The sequence below is a fragment of the Zosterops lateralis genome (assembly GCF_965231275.1).
Source record: "Zosterops lateralis genome assembly, chromosome: 8".
In the NCBI taxonomy this organism is placed as follows: domain Eukaryota; kingdom Metazoa; phylum Chordata; class Aves; order Passeriformes; family Zosteropidae; genus Zosterops; species Zosterops lateralis.
Genome location: NC_139768.1, coordinates 31265331 through 31284399, shown reverse-complemented (window position 1 = coordinate 31284399; position 19069 = coordinate 31265331). Strand labels below are relative to the sequence as shown.

At 45.6% G+C, this 19069-nt stretch overlaps 1 protein-coding gene across 4 annotated transcripts in view; it reads right to left on the bottom strand.

Moving 5' to 3' along the window:
- The window catches only part of PCDH15 (protocadherin related 15), a gene marked incomplete at both ends in the record, with an annotated part of 270634 nt that overhangs the window by 79251 nt on the left and 172314 nt on the right, over positions 1–19069 (bottom strand). For all 4 annotated transcript variants that reach the window (XM_083865850.1, XM_083865852.1, XM_083865853.1 and 1 more), the window contains 3 exons: positions 5210–5326; positions 13991–14215; positions 15177–15482. In XM_083865850.1, the coding sequence (XP_083721976.1) occupies positions 5210–5326; positions 13991–14215; positions 15177–15482 (648 nt within the window). The remainder of the gene's footprint in view (positions 1–5209; positions 5327–13990; positions 14216–15176; positions 15483–19069) is intronic.

Below are 19069 nucleotides of genomic sequence, written 5' to 3'. Positions count from 1 at the left end.
CAGGAGGCGTTAGGAGAATGGATAAAGCATTAAATGGGATGTTCTGGAGCTCTGGAAGCTGGCTGCTCATTAAAATTAGATGTTAATTCTATTAACATCTCCAATTAAAAAAAAAAAAAAAAAAAAAGGCAGGATATGGAGGGGAATTGCCCATGGCAGAAATATCCCAGCTTTTGCAGTGATAACCCATATAAAAAAAGGGATATACAGGAAAAACAAACACTTCTTTTTATGTCAGTCCTGGGATTCACCTCTGATAAATAAACTGAGCATTTATCAAACAGCTCCTGGTGCTCTCCTGCCCACATTTTTGGAGGATTAAGAGCTTTGAGACCACTCAGAACCATTTTCTCATCTCTCATTACATGGCCACTTCAGTGAGGCAAAAAATGATCACCAGGAAGAAAACTCTCCTTGTCTCCAAGGGATTTATCCAACACTAATCCAGGCTGATGATTTCTTCAGCTACAAAGGATGATCTAAATGCCCAAAAAAGAAATGGTTGGCAGTAGGTGCTGGCTGGGAGACTGGAGACTGGGCCAGCAACATCCAGAAATGATGGCAGATGACTGAGCCAGGTCTTTGTCCAAGCTTTGGAATCTTTCCCTGAAAAGGCTGGGAAATATTGAGGAGAGCCCAAATCTGAACACATTTGTGTTAACTAAAGCAAAGCAGGACTTGAAAGGAAATATTTTCATACAGGTTCTTCTCCCCCTTCACTCTGCTCAGGTGAGACCCCACCTGAGCAGAATTCTGTGCACAGTTCTGGTGCCTCCAGCATAAGAAGGAGCTGGAACTGTTGGAGAGAGTCCAGGAAAGGCACCAGGATAAGCAGAGGGATGGAGTAGCTCTGCTGGGAGGAAAGGCTCTGCTGGGATTGTTCAGCCTGGAGAGGAAAAACTTTGGGGTGACGTCAGTGTGGCCTTCCAGGGCCTGAAGGAGCTGACAAGAAACATGGAGAAAGGTTCTTTCCAAGGGATGGAGTGCCAGGACACAGGGAATGGCTTCCCAGTGCCAGAGGGCAGGGCTGGATGGGATATTGGGAAGGAATTGTTCCCTGGGAGGGTGGGCAGGCCCTGGCACAGGGTGCCCAGAGCAGCTGTGGCTGCCCCTGGATCCCTGGCAGTGTCCAAGGCCAGGCTGGACTTTGGGGTTTGGAGCCTGGGATAGTGACCTTGAAGATCATCTCATTCCACCCCCTCCCACAGGCAGGGACACCTTCCACAGTTCTCTCTGTTGTAGTTTTATCCCATTTCTGTTCCCATTGTGGGCAGCCAGGCAAAGCCAGCCAGAAATTGCTCTGGGAGCACAAATCCAGCCAAGGCTGTTTGGGTGCTGCTGCTCATCTGGAATTCGAGGGGTGTTTTGGAGGCAGAGCTTCCCTGCACGGGGCTCACCAGTTGTCCCAGTCACAGTATCCAACAGCCTAAACTCACCCACATTCCAAGGGACTAAAAAATTTTCCAATACATGGAAAATCCCTTCAGCTGCAGCTGGACACCACCTCTGGAAAGGAAGCTCAAGCTGATGTGTGAGGGAGAACTCACAATTAAAGGGATTGTTCACATGGAAAAAACACTCAGCTGCCTCAACAATTCCAGTTGCAGTGTGCTTAAAATCAAGGATTTTTATTCTTATAAGGTTTACCAGTTATTTAGAAAGAATTGTAGCTGCTCCCAATTTTTTTATTGGCAGCCATGGCTCCACTTTATCTCCATCATTCCCTCTGGCCTGGTTTTGTTGCTTTTTGCTTAATATTTCTTGCTTATACCTGGAATTAGGTAGAAAGTCTTCTGGGAAAGGCAGAGTGAGCAACTTTAAGATGCACCAAGTAATTTGAAAAGTTATTTATGTATTTCTATAAAATGTTACTACTTTAAAAATTTAGAAAAATCCACTGTAGAATGTTCCAAACAACCAAAGGACAAAATGCTGATTTACCAGATTTCATGAAAACAAAATTTTCAGGCAAAACTTCCCAGATTTCTATGTCCAGAAGGGTGTTTCAAGTTTATAACACATGCAGAAGTGGCTATTAAAACATAATTTACATCTCAGTCACTGCAAATAAAAAGAGAATTAAAACTAGAAAAGAAAGAAGCAACTGGTAAGAATTTAAAGTGACATTTACTCAAAACAGCCCAGCAAATCTTGCTGTGGCCTTTAGAGAAAAGCTCTGGGTTTTATGTTTTAATTGACATTTCACTGAGGACCTGAAGAATAACTATCAGAGGTCTCTGATGCCTTCAGGCCAAGAGGTTTTGACCACTTTGAAGTCCACAGGTAAAAATAAAAACATTACAAAGTATCTCGGAGGCAGTGCTTGACTCTGCACAGATTATTTGTCTTTTAACTGAGCATCTCTTCGTAATAATCAGAAATCTGTGGGGTTTTTGCAGCAAAACCCATCCTCCTATCAACAGTATCTTCTAATGGTGGCCTAAGGTTTTAGGCAGCAGTTAAATTAAGAAAACCCACATTTTCACCCTCAGATTTGTTCATTCCTACACATTCCTACGTGGAAGATACACACAGTTGTCAATAACTCAGTGTGTGAATGTCTGATGGGAGGATTTTTAAAAATAAAATCAAGGGACACTTTCATCTCCATCTCCAATAAATTAAGTTCTGTTAATTATTTTATTAGTAAAAGCTCACTTTTACTCCTATATGCTATAAATTCCTAAATATTTTAGGAAATACACACAGAAAACGATGTCCCAGGTGTCTTTCACCCAAATCAATACTTGCTTGTTGAAATGGAGAGCCCACCTCCACTGACACCATTCCCACCTCCTCCTCCTTCCCCCAAGCCTGCTCTTCTGCCCCTGGAAAAATTCAAATTTGCCTTATCTACAGAGAAATCCCACACAGGTGCTGGCCTTTTCCAGCTGGATCCTCACAGCATCCATATTAATTTAACAACCTCGGGATTTGCTGGAAACAATGCTTGTCTCTGAGGAGCTGATTAGGACTGAAAAGCTTTTATTGCAGATGATGGAAAAATCTGGCTGGGCTTCTATTCTGGATATGGGAATTACATACATTAGTGGCAAAGTAACAACAGGAAAAGTTAAGCTTGGAGACTTCAAATTAGTTGGGCTCTTACAAACAAGCGTATTTTAAAGTTGCAATTATTTTTTAATAGATACATATTTCTTTCCCTGAAATGATAAAATAAATGTATTAGTACCCTGCAAATAAGATTCCAACAGGTTTTAAACTCCCAAACCACACAAGTAAAATACAAAAAAAAAAAAAATGATGATAACTAAGAATATTCTATCCCTTAAGGCAAGTTTAGAGCAAGGTCCCCTTGCTGAGCAGAGAAAAGGTTGTGTGCTTTTAAAGCAAATTTCCAGTGAATTCATATCAAATACTTTGTGACACCATTTAATGTCAGAGCCAGCTTCAAACAAATAGTGATTTTCCAGTAGCAAAGGCTGGCTTTGGCAGAAAAAGAAACACAACCATTTATGGCTGGTAGTTTTACGTTTAAAGTAAAAAAGATGAGGAACAAAACTACCAGCCATTATATTAAAATAAAAAAACCCTTTTCAAAACCTCCTTTAAAAGCTTTCCTCCATAGCTGGCTGACTTTTATGGCCTTTGCATTTATTAGAGGCTTCAGGGTAACTTCATTTTTAAATCTTCATAAACATCAACAGGTGTTCATGTGATAGTGGCAAAAATGTTACAAAATGTTCAGTAGGGTTTGAGGTCGTTAAATGAAAAATGAAATAACTTTGCACTGGAAATGCTGATTGCACAGGACTAAGGATTATAAATGTACTTAATCAGAACTATTTTGCTTCTCCTCAGTGATCTCTTAGTCTTCAAAACTTAAACACAGCAATTATAAAACAGAGCTTTTATCAGAATGGGCAAAGAGAGCCCAAAATACCTCATTGTAAGGCATCAACACTTATTTAATGTTAAATAAAATCTGTCCCAAACCCCAATCACACCACATTTAGCTAAGCTGTACCTGATTTGTGCCCAAGCACTTCATCAGCTTTTAATGTGGGTGGCACATTCCCCGTGAACTCTTCCCCCCAAGGATTGTTCTCCTTCTTATGCCAAACACTGGCAATTAAAAATTAAACCTGGGTGGCAGAACAGCTCTGGCCTTTTCTGTCCTCAGAGGAACATCTGGTCACTGATGTTCATCAGGTACCAATGACAAAAATTGACATCAAACTTAAGAGCAGGCAGTGAGTCAGGGGTGTGTGCCCAGCTCTGTCACTCGAGGGCTTCATTGGGGAGCAGCAGAAAAAAAACAGGGACAAAAATAAACTTTATCCCCAACCCAAGTGCTCCGTGTTCAAATATTGCCCATGGAATGTGCAGCTGGTGAGCTCTGCAGTCCCACTGATGCCTTAAGTTTGAGCTTTCGTGTATTTCACATTCTGTGCTGCCCAGGGGTGCAGCTCTGAGCTCACATTCAGTGTCACTCAGCTCTGCACAGAGCAGGGAGACAAAACAAATCCTTTTCCTGCTGAGGACCAAGGACAACTTTCAGGCCCAAAAGCACAAACAAGGGTGGACTGAAGGGAGGAACAAGCAGGATGGGACCTCACAACCTGAAGCTGGAATTGGACAATTAAACCCCAATATGCAAATGGACCAAAACTTATAAAAGTGTGAGACCTTGTGACCAGTGGTCCATTTTGTGAGCATTTTGGATCTACCCTTGGTGTAGCCCTGGCCGGGCTCTTGTCCTGCCCAAGGTGGATCCTGGAGGCCTTTCAATAAATATCTACTTTATTCTCTGGTTCAGCCCAGTCTCTGTTCCAGGTCAGCCTTCCCAAGGCACCCTCACATCAATCTGGGATGGCTCAGCTGGGAAGTGCACGGTGACTGTGACATCAAACAGTGACAACCTCACAAATCTGTGGTTTCTTTCCTCTTGAACTGCCACAAAGACAGACACAGCTCCCCTTCCTGCCTATTCCTCTCATCCTCTGAAGCTGGATCAAGAGTTTTCCTAAAGGCTCCCTGGCAGACAGGAGCTGTAGCATTGATTTTCCAGCTCCAGGAGACAGCCTTGGAAATGCAGCCTGAACAGCAAAGCCAGGCTGACATGAAACAAACGTAGGAGTTACTCCTCTGTGAAGCTCTGAGCTGATGGGAGAGCAGGGGCACTTTGGAGAGCTCGAGTTCCCTCCCTCTTGGGTGTGTGGGATAATTATCAGGAGTTTTTCCTTACCGGGGGATCCTGATCCTCAGCTGAGACCGTGGTGATAACGGTGCCCTTGGCGGCATCAGGAGCAACCATCCCCCTGTAGAGCTTCTGGCTGAACACTGGTGAGTAATCGTTCATATCCTGCAAAAAGACAGAATTCACAGCTTAGTCCCAGAGTTCCAACAAAATTCCAGAGGCATTCAGAAATATTTTTGTGGAGTCTCTCCCTCCCTAGGGATTGCCATTCTCAGGTTCCCCTGATTCCATTACTCCTGCACAAAACGAGGAGGGAAGGTGCCGGATTCACCAAAAAAAATGGATGTGGAACTGCTCAGCTGAAGGGAATTCTGCAGAAAAACACAGCCCCACAAGAGAACAGAGCAGAGAATTCCACACCACCTGCTCCTGTGCCAGCAGGCTCAGCTCATTTTCCAAAAGGAATGAGCTGCTCTGGTGTGATGGTGTTTGTTACCTCTAATATCCAATAAATTAAGGGGAAATAAAGTGTCCTTTGCAAGACAAATGGGCATTTGTACAAATTCTTGTGCCTGAGATAGGCAAGGATACATAAATATATGTATATATTTGTATATACACCCAAACATATCTCAAATATTTTGCAGGGTCATCCAGAGTTGCACATCTCTTTGTGTGGAGATTAAAAATAAACTCAGTTTTTTTTATTTTTCCTTTTATAAAACAAGATGTCTACCAAAACACTTTTTCCAACTGAAGTTTATTCTTCTCTAGAAAGTCTTTAGGTTTGTGATATATTCAAATCAGACCAGTCTGTCGCTGATTTAATGTTTGTGTTATTAACTGGGAGATGTCACTTGGTCCAGTGGAAGGTGTCCTTGCCCATGGCAGGGGTGGAAGGGGATGGCCTTTAATGTCCCTACCAACACCAACCATTCCATGATTCTGTGGCAATCTGGAGGCAGAGATTCAAAATCCAAGGAGTGCTTCTCCCAGAGCAGTGAAGGAGGAGGAGGAGGGGGTTTAACACCCAGGTATTAAATATTTACATTTTTAATTCAGTGGGGCACAAGCATTAAAGGTCCCTTGGTGTCCCCATAAGCCAAAAAACCAAGAATGTCCCTGTGTACAGAGACATTCCCAAGGTTGTTTTATGCTGGGAATGCTGCACCACAGGGATTTTTCTCCTGCTCCAGGTGTGTTTGACCTGTCCGGGAGCACCTGGGTTAGTATCAGTGCATTACAGCAAGTGACTAGCTTAATGAGTTTTAAATTACATATTGATTTCCTCCTTAGTGCCCTCCCTCCCCTCCTGCTTTGTTTCTCCTCTTTGGCATTCCCAGATGACAGTCTCACTTCCCAACATTTCTGTTCACCACTTTCATACTCCTTGCAGTCAGGGCAGTGTTTGTTTCCTACCAATCCTTTTCCTAAATACCAGCCCTGTGTAAGCCTTGGGAAGGAGCTGTGTCCTGCTCAGAGGATAAGGAATGTGATGGGGAAGTGGGATCATGCACATGCCAAGGGTGACAGCTGAGTTAATGAGCTGACATCAAGAAATCCCTTCATAGCTCTTAACTTGCTCTTTGAAGGTGCAAATGTGTATTCTCAATAACACTACAATTAAACCATCTCTCCCAAACTGTGCTTTTTCATCCTTGATCTTTGTGCAGGGGAGGGATGTCAGGATCCTGCAGTGCTTTTGTGCTGCCCCACAGGACCAAGGAGGAACAAAACCAACAAAAAATGGTAGACAAAGAGTATCTGTGGTAGGGAGACAGCTTTGGGGGTGTTATGCTTTGCATTTCCCTCTGTTTTGTGAATAAATCTGTATAAAAATAGAATAAATCTGCAGCCAGATGAGTAGTGACACAAAGGCTGCTTTGTAGTTACCTGTAATATGTGGCTGTTATTACCTTCCTGTCAAAATGGGCAGCCCAGATATTTGAAAGTGAGAAATATGGAGACTCCATTACCCAGATTTCCCATTTCCATATTTTGGAGCATGTCTGATCATTAATAGGAGCCTGGATTCGAGTTAATGGCAGCCTGGATTGATGTGGCTGGAGCAGTGAACTGGGGAAGGTTTTAAGATGCTGCAGTTTGGCTGCACTTGTGGGATTATGCCTCAGATTAAAAAAGTGCTTTCATGACTTCTTACAACCACTTTGGGGGAGGTTTACTGCCCCATTCCTGAACCTGTGCTTGGAGATTGGACTCATGTGCTGCATCCATTTCAGTGCAAGGGTTAGAGGTGTTTTAAGAAGCCTTTAGATGTAATCTTCAATTATTTACCTGTTTACAAGCAAAACATATCTGAGGCTTTGGTCTCTGCTCAGAACAAAGCCCAGCACTTGCTCCAAATATTTGTTGTTCAAAGTCTCTCTGTGCTGAAAACCTGAGAACTCCATCTCTGCATCTGTCCAGCAATAAATTCTCTTTGATAGCAACAATTGAGGACGTTGGAGAGAGATAATATACAAGGGCCAGGAGGGACAGGACACAGGGAATGGCTTCAAAATGACAGAGGGCAGGGCTGGATGGGATATTGGGAAGGAATTGTTCCCTGGGAGGGTGGGCAGGCCCTGGCACAGGGTGCCCAGAGCAGCTGTGGCTGCCCCTGGATCCCTGGAAGTGTCCAAGGCCAGGTTGGACTCTGGGGCTTGGAGCAGCCTGGGACAGTGGAAGGTGTCCCTGCCCATGGCAGGGATGAGAATGAGATGGACTTTAAGGTCCTTTCCAACCTAAACCATTCCCTGACTCTGGGATCCTGTGGCCATGGGGGCACAGGAATGGAGCAGATCACGTCCATGACCTCTTGGGTTGTTCCCAGAACACACAATGGGCTTTTTTCTCTGCACCAACAAAACCAGCTCCAGGCTGTATTCCATCCTCAGGGGTGCTGCTTTGTGCCCAATCATCAACAGTTTCTTTTTGTGACTCTGCTTGTACCAAGGTTTCTACTCAACTCTGTCTAAATGGAAATCAATATTCCCTTGTCATGAAAACCATGTCTGAGCTAATAAATGCATATCAGGCCTTTACAGCCCCTTTCCAGTCTGCTGCCTTTTATGACAAAGGCAATAAATAGGAAAAAATATGTATTTTTAGAGCCATCTCCTCTTCCACTCATGTGGAATGTCCAGGCCCACAAAGGGAAAGAGGGTTTCCTTCAGAGCACAGCATGGAAATTCCCCAAACTTCCCACTCTTCCCACAACTCTAGTTCTGGCTCTGCAATTTTCTGCTGTGATTTTGTTTGGTTTTGAACATCTGCCACTTCAGTCTTTGTGCACATTCCCAGAGCTGGTGGCTCTGGGGACTTGCAGGGGCACATTTAACATTCCTATAATTGTGAAACTCCTTTCTAGGGAAAGCAAAGGGGTGGTTTGGTGTCACTGTACTTGAAAATTTCTATTCCTCTGGTAAAACCCTTAACCACAGAAAGTTCTCACTCAACACCTGATTCCAAAAACAAAAATCCAAGATATTTTACTGCTAAAAAAACCAGAATGGAAACTCCATAAGGCTACAAGATATCATGGACCTAAGGACATTCATAGCTGTGAGAAACCTAGAGGAGCCTCCCCAGACCACACCACCTGCTCTGGGCCCAGAATCCCATTTTAGTCCTGCCCCAGGGATGCCAAAGGATTAAATGTGCATTTTATACATGATAGTCCAAAAAAATACACTTTAGAGTTCTTCAGAAATAATGTTCCTGGATGTAAAGAGACAGAGTGGAAACAACCGAAAGTATGGGCTGTGGCTTCAGAAAACAATTTGCTCAGAGCAGAGTTAATTTTTCTGCATGAAAATCAAAGTGTTATTCAACTCTAATTCCTTTATGGGAAGATTATCTTTGCCCCTTCCCTTAAATGTCTCCCATGCCATGAGGCCCTGGCACAGGGTGCCCAGAGCAGCTGGGGCTGCCCCTGCATCCCTGGCAGTGCCCAAGGCCAGGTTGGACTTTGGGGCTTGGAGCAGCCTGGGATAGTGGGAGTTGTCCCTGTCCATGGCAGGGGTGGGACTGGATGAGTTTTAAGGTCCTTTCCAACCCAAACCACTCTGGGATTCCATGAAATACTTGATTTCACTAGAACCTGGATTATCAAGAACTTCAAGTCCCCTCCCATCCTTATGTATTCTCTTGGCCTCTCATAATGAAAACACCTCAATAACACCAAGTTCAAACTCTTGTGATGATGCTGATATGGCCAAAGTGGCACCTTGAATTTTGTCTGTGAGTGGGTTCAGACCTGCTTTACCCAGGGCTTTGTCTGAAGCTTCACAGAACAGGGCCTGGCTCACATGGTACAACTGCATCTCTTTCCCATTTACTGCTCAGCAGGCTCATCCTATAAATTAAAGGGATAATATTCATGATGGAATACACGAGGCAATAAATGACTGGCAGATGATTGAACTGATCACTTGAGATGGAAGGAAAGAAATAAATCTGTTTACCAGCACTGTAGAGCCCAACCCCAGACCCATTATTCCATTAGTGTCACCAGAAATGAGAAATATTTTGGAGGCAATCCAGCTGATTTTTTTTTAACCTTCCTGTAAATTTTGTGATGCTGCTCTGTTCTTTAAATGGGAAAAAAAGTTAATTGTGTGGGTTTTTCTGCTGCCCCCAGGATCCCATTGGCCCCCTCGACCCCAGGACACTCTGCTGCCTCAGGGACAGCTCCGTGTCCCCCAGGAGCCCCAGGACACGCTGCTGCCCCAGGGACAGCTCCGTGTCCCCCAGGAGCCCCAGGACGCTCTGCTGCCTCAGGGACAGGTTCATGTCCCCCAACTCCTTCCCCACAGAGCTGCTCCAGCAGGGACCCCCAGCCTGTGCTGTGCCTGTTCCTCCCCATTCATTAATGAACAATTTAAACAATCCTGGGCCCAGTACTGAGCCCTGGGGACACTCCCAGTGGCGGCCACCAAGCACACCCTGTGCCATTGATCATGACCCCTGTGATCAGCCAGTTCTCAATCACCTCACTGCCCGTCATTTTTTGGGCATTGTTAGAACTGAAACCCTCTGTTTTTATTTATTCTTGTTGCTCTGTCACTTTGAATCCTTCACCTGAGACAATGGCTTCATTCCACTACACAATGTCCTTGAAAAACTCCAAAGCAAACCAATCCTGAACCAGAAAGAGGCGAAAAGCACTTCTACAAACAAAAAAGAGGCAAAATAATACAAAAATAATGCTGGTAATAATAAGAGGAGGACACAGCATAAAATATGCAGAGGCCTTACAGGCCCCGTGATACAGAAATTCTCAATATTTGTGTTTAGGAACACATTACTCACTTAAGAGCAATTGTTTCTTTTAACAAACCCTATTACCACAGCAGTTGCTTCCAAATGCTAAATCCTAATAATTTAAACTGCAAGGATTTTGCTTTTTCCAGTATTGGGAATCATCTGGGTTGTGAGGGGATGTGTGTGGGTACAACAAGAAGCAGAACCAACTTGGCCCTCCCAGATACCCCATGGCACCTTGCAGCTTCAGGGAAAAAGTTAAGGAAGCAGTCAAAGGAATCTGAGACCAGGGAAAAAGAGAAAAATCTTGGTCTGTTTGAGGTGGTGGGAAGAAATCAGTGCCACTTAGACTATTCCTCCTTGGAAATACTTGAATGGATGCAGCAATTATCCTTCTAGGAGTCCCTGAGAGGGGTTGGAGTCAGGTGGGGATTGGGTTCTTCTCCCAGGGAACAACGACAGGACAGAAGGAAACAACTTCAAGCTGTGCCAGGGGAGTTTCAGGTTGGATATTAGGAAAAATTTCTTCACCCAGAGGGGGGTCAGATATTGGAAGGGGCAGAGGTGGGGTTACAACCCCTGGAAGTGCTCGGAAGATGTGTGGATGTGGCACCTGGGGACATAGTTTAGTGGTGCAGGGTTAATGGTTCCACTCAGTGATCTCAGAGGTCATTTCCAATTAAATGGTTCTATGAATTAATTGATTTACCTTTGGCTTTCTCTGCCAAAGGAGTCCTAGGACATCCTCACAATGCAAGGAGCCTTTTGGCTGCAGCCAATAACTTGTTCCATCCCCACGTGAGGGTACAGATGAAGTTATTCCTCCTGCAGTGAAAGCCCTGCTCTGCAATCTGTGCCTTGACCTAGCCAATGGCAGGTTAATATGAACTATTTGTAACTTGTCATGCCAAGGGCTGGAAGTCCAAAGAGCAGCCCAGTGTGCATCCCCCTCCTGCAGCCACAGGGACTGGGGGGCTCTGGGTGTGCTCATTCTGCTGGATATCACACAAATGATGGACGACACCATCAGATACCCATAGCTGCTTAACAGAATTCCATTACCCAGGAAAAATTACAGGGCTTGCAGTGAAGAGCTGGGCTGGGAGAAATGACAAATGTGAGCGGAGCAGTGGGAGCCCTGGAGGGCTGGAGACCTCAGTAATAATAACACAAATAAAGTTCTGAGGGTTGGAGGGGCTGGATCTGTGATGGTGACATGAGCTTGGCCCCAGCACTGCTTCTGCTTCCCTCTAGTTCAATTTTGTCTTATGCTGGGGACTGTGGGGCATCTGCATTCGTTTTAGTTCCTATCTGGGCTCTCAAACCCTGTATTAAAGTAATTACTCAAAGCCCAGCCTCTAAATAAAGGGGCAGCTCAGGAACTACTCAGAGGAAACACATCCAGTTTCTGCAGCAGGAGCAGAAGTTGCTGGGTGGGAGGGAAAGGGTTGCCTGCTCTTGTTTGCACTTGGTATCAAGACTCTGCACCCTGCTCCTGCTGCTCTGGCTCTTGGATCAGCCTTCTGAGGTGTCTAGAGGATCCTTCCCATCTCAAACAGGGACAGCACAGGGCTCTGCCTTCACCCTCCACTCTCTCCCCCCAGCCCTGTCTGGGAATTTCATCTTTAAGCTCAAATTAAACCACCCAGACACCTCTTGTGAAACAAAGTTCAAAATATCTGCCACCTGACATAAGACCTGCTAATGACATCTGCCCAACACATTGAGATATTAAATCTGTTTTTTCCACAAGTCCTCCCTTCTCTCAAGTGCCACTTGAAATTCCCCTGTCCTACCTCTCACTCCAGACTGGAACCTAAACACCATCTTCATCTCAGCACTTCAATAATGTTTGATTATGTTCCCTGATCTTGCAAAACTCAGCCTGTCGCTGAATATGAAAACACTCACCTTAAACTGGATTTCTTTTCTTTCTCACTTAAAGTATCTTCTGCTTGTCCTCCATCCCAGGCCCTGTTCTGCCCCCAGCCAAACACCTTTTTACTCCAAAATTGTTACTTCTGGCTCCAGCCTGGTATTCCAGCCTCTCTAAAACATCATCATGCTCCCATTTTGTTGCTCATGTGTGGGAAGAGTTTCCAGGAGAGCAAGAACTGGTTTTTTTGATCCTATTAATCTCTTCCTTAAATTCCCTATTCCCACAGCACCTCCTTTGAGAGTGCAGAAGCTGCTGGTGCACTGAGGCCACCGAGCTGAGCTGTAATTTTCCCTGGCAATAATTAATACAATCAATCACACAATTAAACAGACAACAGCTTTTCTCTGAACACAATCCTACCTGAAAACCCTTTAAAAAAAAACCCGAACAAACCCACCCAAACTATTCTTTCAAAAATCCAGTGTGCTGGGAAAAGGTTTATTTATAGGAAAAAAAAACCCCTGAGGTTTGAGCAACCTGCTCTGTAAAAGTCCAACAGAAGAAGCTCAGGGAATGATGGAAAAGCTGCTTCCTGTGAATGACGTGGACTGTACTGGGGAAAAGCACAGATCATTCAGGAACAGGTGACCTGCACCTCACACTGAGACATTCTGCAGACTGAGCAGCATCATCAAAGCTTTCTGGCATTGTCACCAGAGCTAATAATGGGAGACATTTACTGTCCTAAAAGAACTGTGAGCTCAGTAGAGACTGACAAACAGAATTACTCATAAAAACCCATGTGGCAATTCAAGCACCTGCAGATACAGAATAGGCTGAGGCCCAGATTGGCAAATACTTTTCACAGAGACATTTAAACTGAACGTTTGTGAGCTGTGCTTTTGGTCCTGATGTAATTTTTGCTCCTTCGCTAAAATCTGAGCAATTAAAGTCTCTTCTTTCCTACAGTTCTCAAAACTCAAGCAACTACTCAAAAGGACAAAGTGACTGACAGAGCTGCGCCTTTGGGAATGCCAGAGGTGGGATTAAGGCATTTGAGCTCTCCTCTTCTCTTGGACACAGGCAAATGGAGATGGGGAAGTGCTGCTGTCCCAGCTACAAACACTTTTCATTCATGGATCATTCCTAAGCAGATACCACCACCCTGGATTCCTGAGGAGGCTCCTGAAATACTGAGGTGAGGCTGTAACTCACTGCAGTTCATGGTGCAAGACACTAAATCAGGCTGTTCCACTGCAGAGATGGATTTTCCAGCAGCAGAATCTGGAATCCAGGAGGTGCTCTGCCACACCAACACTCAACACACCCCAGTGGGTCTTAAAATTACAATTTGTAGGCTGAAAAGGGATTGTGTTACTCTTGGAAACAATTCCATGAGGGGCTTATTTCAGCCCTTTAGGGATTCTAAAGGACAAAATGTTTGTATTTGTGTCAGGTGTTCTTAGATTTCATAAATCCAGGATTTAACTACCTAATTGCACACGGGAAGAGAATTACAGCTGTTATAAAGGATGTGTTTAACTGAACAAACTGCTGGCAGAATAAGGCTCAGGCAAGTGAGGCACAGGAGAGCAGAGAGCCCTGGTGTTTCCTGACTGCATGGTGATGGAATATTCTGGCAGGACTGGGAGAGGATGCTGCTGGCTGAACAGTGACCCCCTTACCTTGACTCTGACGGTGACAGTGGCCAGCCCAGGAGGCATGGTGCCCTTGCTGTCAAAGGCTTCCACGAGGAAGGTGAAGGTTGCTTCTGTGTCAGAGAAGGATTCATAATCCAAGGATTTCCTCAGTGACAGCTCTCCCGTGTGCTTGTTCAGGGCAAAATACTGCCGGGCTTCCTCCGTCCGGATCCGATAGTTTACATCAGCACCCAGGTCCGCATCCTTGGCCTGCAGGGAGCAGAGGGACAGCAAACAAAATCCATTCTCACAGAACAGCCCTCCGGGATTTGAAGGCCAAACTGTTGCAAATGTCTTGAGTTTAGTTGTGTTGGTGTATTTGTACTCAGTGTGGACAGACACGAGGAGTGAAATTCACTGAAGGTTCAAGCCATGGGAAATGAGCACAGTGTTCTAGGAAAATGGCAGTGGAAACTGGATCTGGTCTTAGTTCTCCTCCCTGGGCACCTGCTATTGGCCACTGCCAGGATCACAGAACCCCAGAATGGTTTGGGTGGGAAGGGACCTTAAAGCTCAGCCAGTGCCACCCCTGCCATGGGCAGGGACACGTCCCACTGTCCCAGGCTGCTCCAAGCCCCAAAGTCCAACCTGGCCTTGGACACTTCCAGGGATCCAGGGGCAGCCACAGCTGCTCTGGGCACCCTGTGCCAGGGCCTGCCCACCCTGCCAGGGAACAATTGCTTCCTAACATCTGATTTATCTCTCTCCACTTTTTAGCTTGAAACTCTTCCCCTTGGCCTTTTGCTGTCTGCCTGTGTAGACAGTGGCAGTGTAGGTTTTGCTGTTTTCTCGCTTGTTGTTATTAATTGCTATTATTTCCTAAATAACCTTGTCTTTAAAGGGATTTTGGTACCTGTCTAAAGGCCAAGCATTTTTCAGAAACACAGAATCACAGAATTACAGAATCCTAGAAGGGTTTGGGTTGAAAGGGATGTCAAAGCCCAACCAGAGTGATTTCCTGACATGGGCAGAGATACCTTCCACTATCCCAGGTTGCTCCAAGCCCTGTCCAACCTGGCTTTAGGCACTTCCAGGAATCCAGGACAGCCACAGCTTCTCTGGGCAAAAAAGCTTGTCCCCATTTATTGCAGTCTCACTGCCAAGTTAAATAAGAACCCTGAACACTGCAGAACAAACACACACACCCCTTCACTCACCAAAGCTTCCTTACCTCCAGCTGCAGGAAGACAGTTCCTGGTGGGAGGTTTTCTGGCACACAGACAGTGTAGGAGGCATTGGTGAACACGGGGCTGTTGTCATCTATGTCCAGTACCTTGATGGCCAAGGTGAGCGTGGAGCGCCGGGGGTCCACAGCTCCGTCCGTGGCCTCCACGATCAGCTCGTAGTAATCTCTCACTTCCCTGTTCAGCTTCACTGCTGTGTAAATGCTGCCGTTGGAGGTGATCCTGAACAGGTTTTTGAAGTTTGCCAGGCTGTAATGGACCTGCCCGTTGATCCCAGCATCTGCATCCGTGGCCTGAAGAGACAGCAGGGAAACCACGGATTAGAGCACAAATTGCAAACTTCCCAGGGAGGTGCCTGCAGGAGAGAAGCCAGGCGAGGCAGGGAGGGATTCTGCCCAACCTGTGGTGTCCAGAAGGGATTGTCTGGGGCAGCCTGCCTCTCTCTGAGATTTGACTGAAGATAAAACATCCCTCAGAACAAAATGGCTCAATTCCCAGGGACAGAAGCCAGGCTAACTGGATCCCAACTGGATTTCTTCAGGAGAAAAGGCACGTTGAGCTGCTCAGCCTTGGAAAGTTTTGACAGGACAAGAGGGCATAGCCTGAAGTTGTGCCAGAGGAGGGTCAGGCTGAAAATCAGGAGGAATTTCCCCATGAAAAGGGTGCTAAAGCCTTGGCAGGGGCTGCCCAGGGAGGTTTGGAGTGCCCATGGCTGGAGGTGTCCAAGGAAGGGCTGGAGGTGGCACTCAGTGCTCTGGGCTGGGATCAAGCACAGGCTGGACTCAATCCTGGAAGTTTTTCCAACCTAAATGATTCTGGAATTATCCTATGATTCTCTGAACTTCAGCAGAAGATAAATTTGAAATTTGTAAAGCCAAGCCCTCAGATAATCCTAATGCTGAAGCATCTTCAGAATTGGGTGGTGTCTGAGAGGAATTTTTATTTAACACTAATGTAGTATTTCATTGTTGTCCAAATCTTCATGGAATATGAATTTAGATGAAGGATGGATGCAGACAGATGGAAGGGACACATCAATTAGAAAGTTTCTTACCACTTAACACATTTGTCACATTCAGAGATATTTTTACTGCTGCTCTCTGAAGAACTACTCAAATTTTTGTTTTGTTCATCCTGTTCTTCAAACCCAAACGTTATCACATCTCATCCTTATTCTTCTGTGCTCAGAACAGGCTGATGATTGCCACAGAAAACCCTCTCAATTTCTTTAGTTGGGATCTTTGTTCTCACACACTGAACCAAGCCTCAGATTTCAGTGTCAGCCAAAAAAATCTTGTTATCACATAATTATAGGGATGGACAAAATTAATAGGTTTTCATAGAGCTCTCAGGTTGAAATGCTGACCTGTTATTTTGCCTCCTCTTAATTAAATTAGGGCATGATGAACAAGGTTACGTAAATTAAACAAAGGGCACTCTGTAAGCAAGGTATTCTCATTTATTTGTCTTTATGAATGACATCTGTGAAGATCATAAGAGATTTGCATGTTTTGTTTTCAGAACAGTTGCTGCGAATGCTTAATTCTGGTGATGGTGTTCACTGTAAGGCATGGTAATGAAACCATTTATCTTGCTAGAAATCAATTAAAAGTTAATTAAAATTGCTAATAAAAAAAAAAATCACAGTGTTTCTTCCCTGCATAACACCCATGTGCTAAGGAGGGTTTGCTACAACTTCATTCTGGCTGGTCCATAGGTGTATAGCCTCCTTCTAATCCACATCTGTCAGCTGGATTTGCTTAATTTCCAATCAATCCAATATCCCCTGTAGAAATAACAGGTCTAAACAACAACAACAACAAAAAAAACAAACAAACCAAAAAGCCCCATAGGAATCTCCAAGAGAAATCTGAAATAGCCTATAATTGGAAACCCTGATGAAGAATTCTCATGAGACAACAGATTTGTATCAGGTTAGTTTGGAAGGATGTTTTGGAATAGATTAACTTCTTGTTTCAGAAAGGAAATTAAAATGACTTTCAAATATATAGCAGGCTTTGCACTGGGTTCCAAAAATATGAATATGAAAGTTGCAAACTCATTTGTGCACATCCTTAGGCAGAAACATCTTTGCCACATTCTGTAGGACTGATTTGATTCACAGAATCCCAGGATCTCTGAGGCTGGAAAATCCCTGCCAGCCCAGGGAGTCTCAGCTGTCCCCAATGCCCACCTTGTCCCCAGCCCAGAGCACTGAGTGCCACCTCCAGCCCTTCCTTGGACACCTCCAGCCATGGGCACTCCAAACCTCCCTGGGCAGCCCCTGCCAAGGCCTCAGCACCCTTTCCATGGGCAAATTCCTGCTGCTGTCCAAGCTGAGCCTCCCCTGGCACAGCTTGAGGCCCTTTCCCCTTGTCCTGTCCCTGTTCCCTGGCAGCAGAGCCCGACCCCCCCTGGCTGTCCCCTCCTGTCAGGGACTTGTGCAGAGCCACAAGGTCCCCCCTGAGCCTCCTTTTCTCCAGGCTGAGCCCCTTTCCCAGCTCCTTCAGCCCCTCCTGGGGCTCCAGCCCCTTCCCCAGCTCCCTTCCCTTCCCTGGACAGGCTCCAGCCCCTCCAGGGCTCTCTGGCCATGAGAACTGGACACAGCCCTGGAGGTCCCTCAGCAGGGACAGCCCAGGGGACGGGCCCTGCCCTGGGCCTGTGGCCACCCCATGGCTGGCACAGCCCAGGGGCCATTGGCCTGGTGCCCCCTGGGCCCCCCTGGGCTCCTGTCCAGCCGCTGGCACAGCACCCCCAGGGCCTTTCCCCACGGGCCCTTTGCAGCCCCTGTGCCCCAGCCTGGAGCTGCAGGGCCTGGGCTGAGCCCAGGGCAGGACCCGGCACTGGGCCTTGCTGACCCTCAGCCCGTGGATCCAGCCTGTCCTGATCCCTCTGCAGAGCCTCCTGCCCTCCTGCACACACACACTCCCACCTGGCCTGGTGTTCTTCACAGACTGACTGAGGGTGCACTTGATCCTCTCATCCAGATCATTGATAAAGATATTAAACAGTTATTTCCATTAAGAGTAGCAAGCAAAGCATCATTATTAAATCGAATTATCTAATTAGGATTATACCACCATAACACTGGTGAAGAATTAACATTTTTATCACTCTTAACCTGAAAAGAAATAACATTCTCTTTATGGATAAGAAAGAAAAAGAGTTTATTCTGTTTCCTAAAGGAATCTTGTCTCAAGGGTGCACAACTGTTCCCACATGGAAATAATTTCCCAGAGCCTCTCGGAGCCTGTGCGAAGAAGCCACTTGGACAAGGACTTGCTATTGGTGTAGACACTCTCTGTCCCTCTTTGCAGTCATCACTTTGTACCAAAATGGACAACTTCAACCTCAATTTCACCCCCAGATCTGTCATCAGCAGGCACAAGACTTGCCAGGAACTGAAGGAACAGGAGGTGTGGAAAATGGGAAGCTTTCAGAAAATTCTGCTTCAAAAACCAGCTCTGGTTGAATCTATCCCAACTCTGACAACAGGAACCAGTGACATCCCAATAAAAATAATCCCATTTAGTCATTACCAACACTGGGCTGAATTCTGTGAGTGAACAGGAACAGAGGTGGAGAGAAGCAAGGAAACAGCTCATTCCCATATAATCTCAATCCCAAAGAAAGCCCCAAAGCCAAGGAGAAAACAGCAGGACTAAAGAGAGGTGAGAGCACATTCCTATGCCCACTCAAGGCTTTCCACCACAACTCATCCCCAGTGGTTTGCACTCATCCCCAGTGGTTTGCACAAAAAATATGGTGAGAGTCCTGACGTTTTGGTAGGTAAAGGACCACTAGATGACATCAGACTTTAAAGGGAGCTGCAGATGTGTGTAGAGGCAGAAGGCTCTTCACAGCCCTGCAGAGGTTGCTC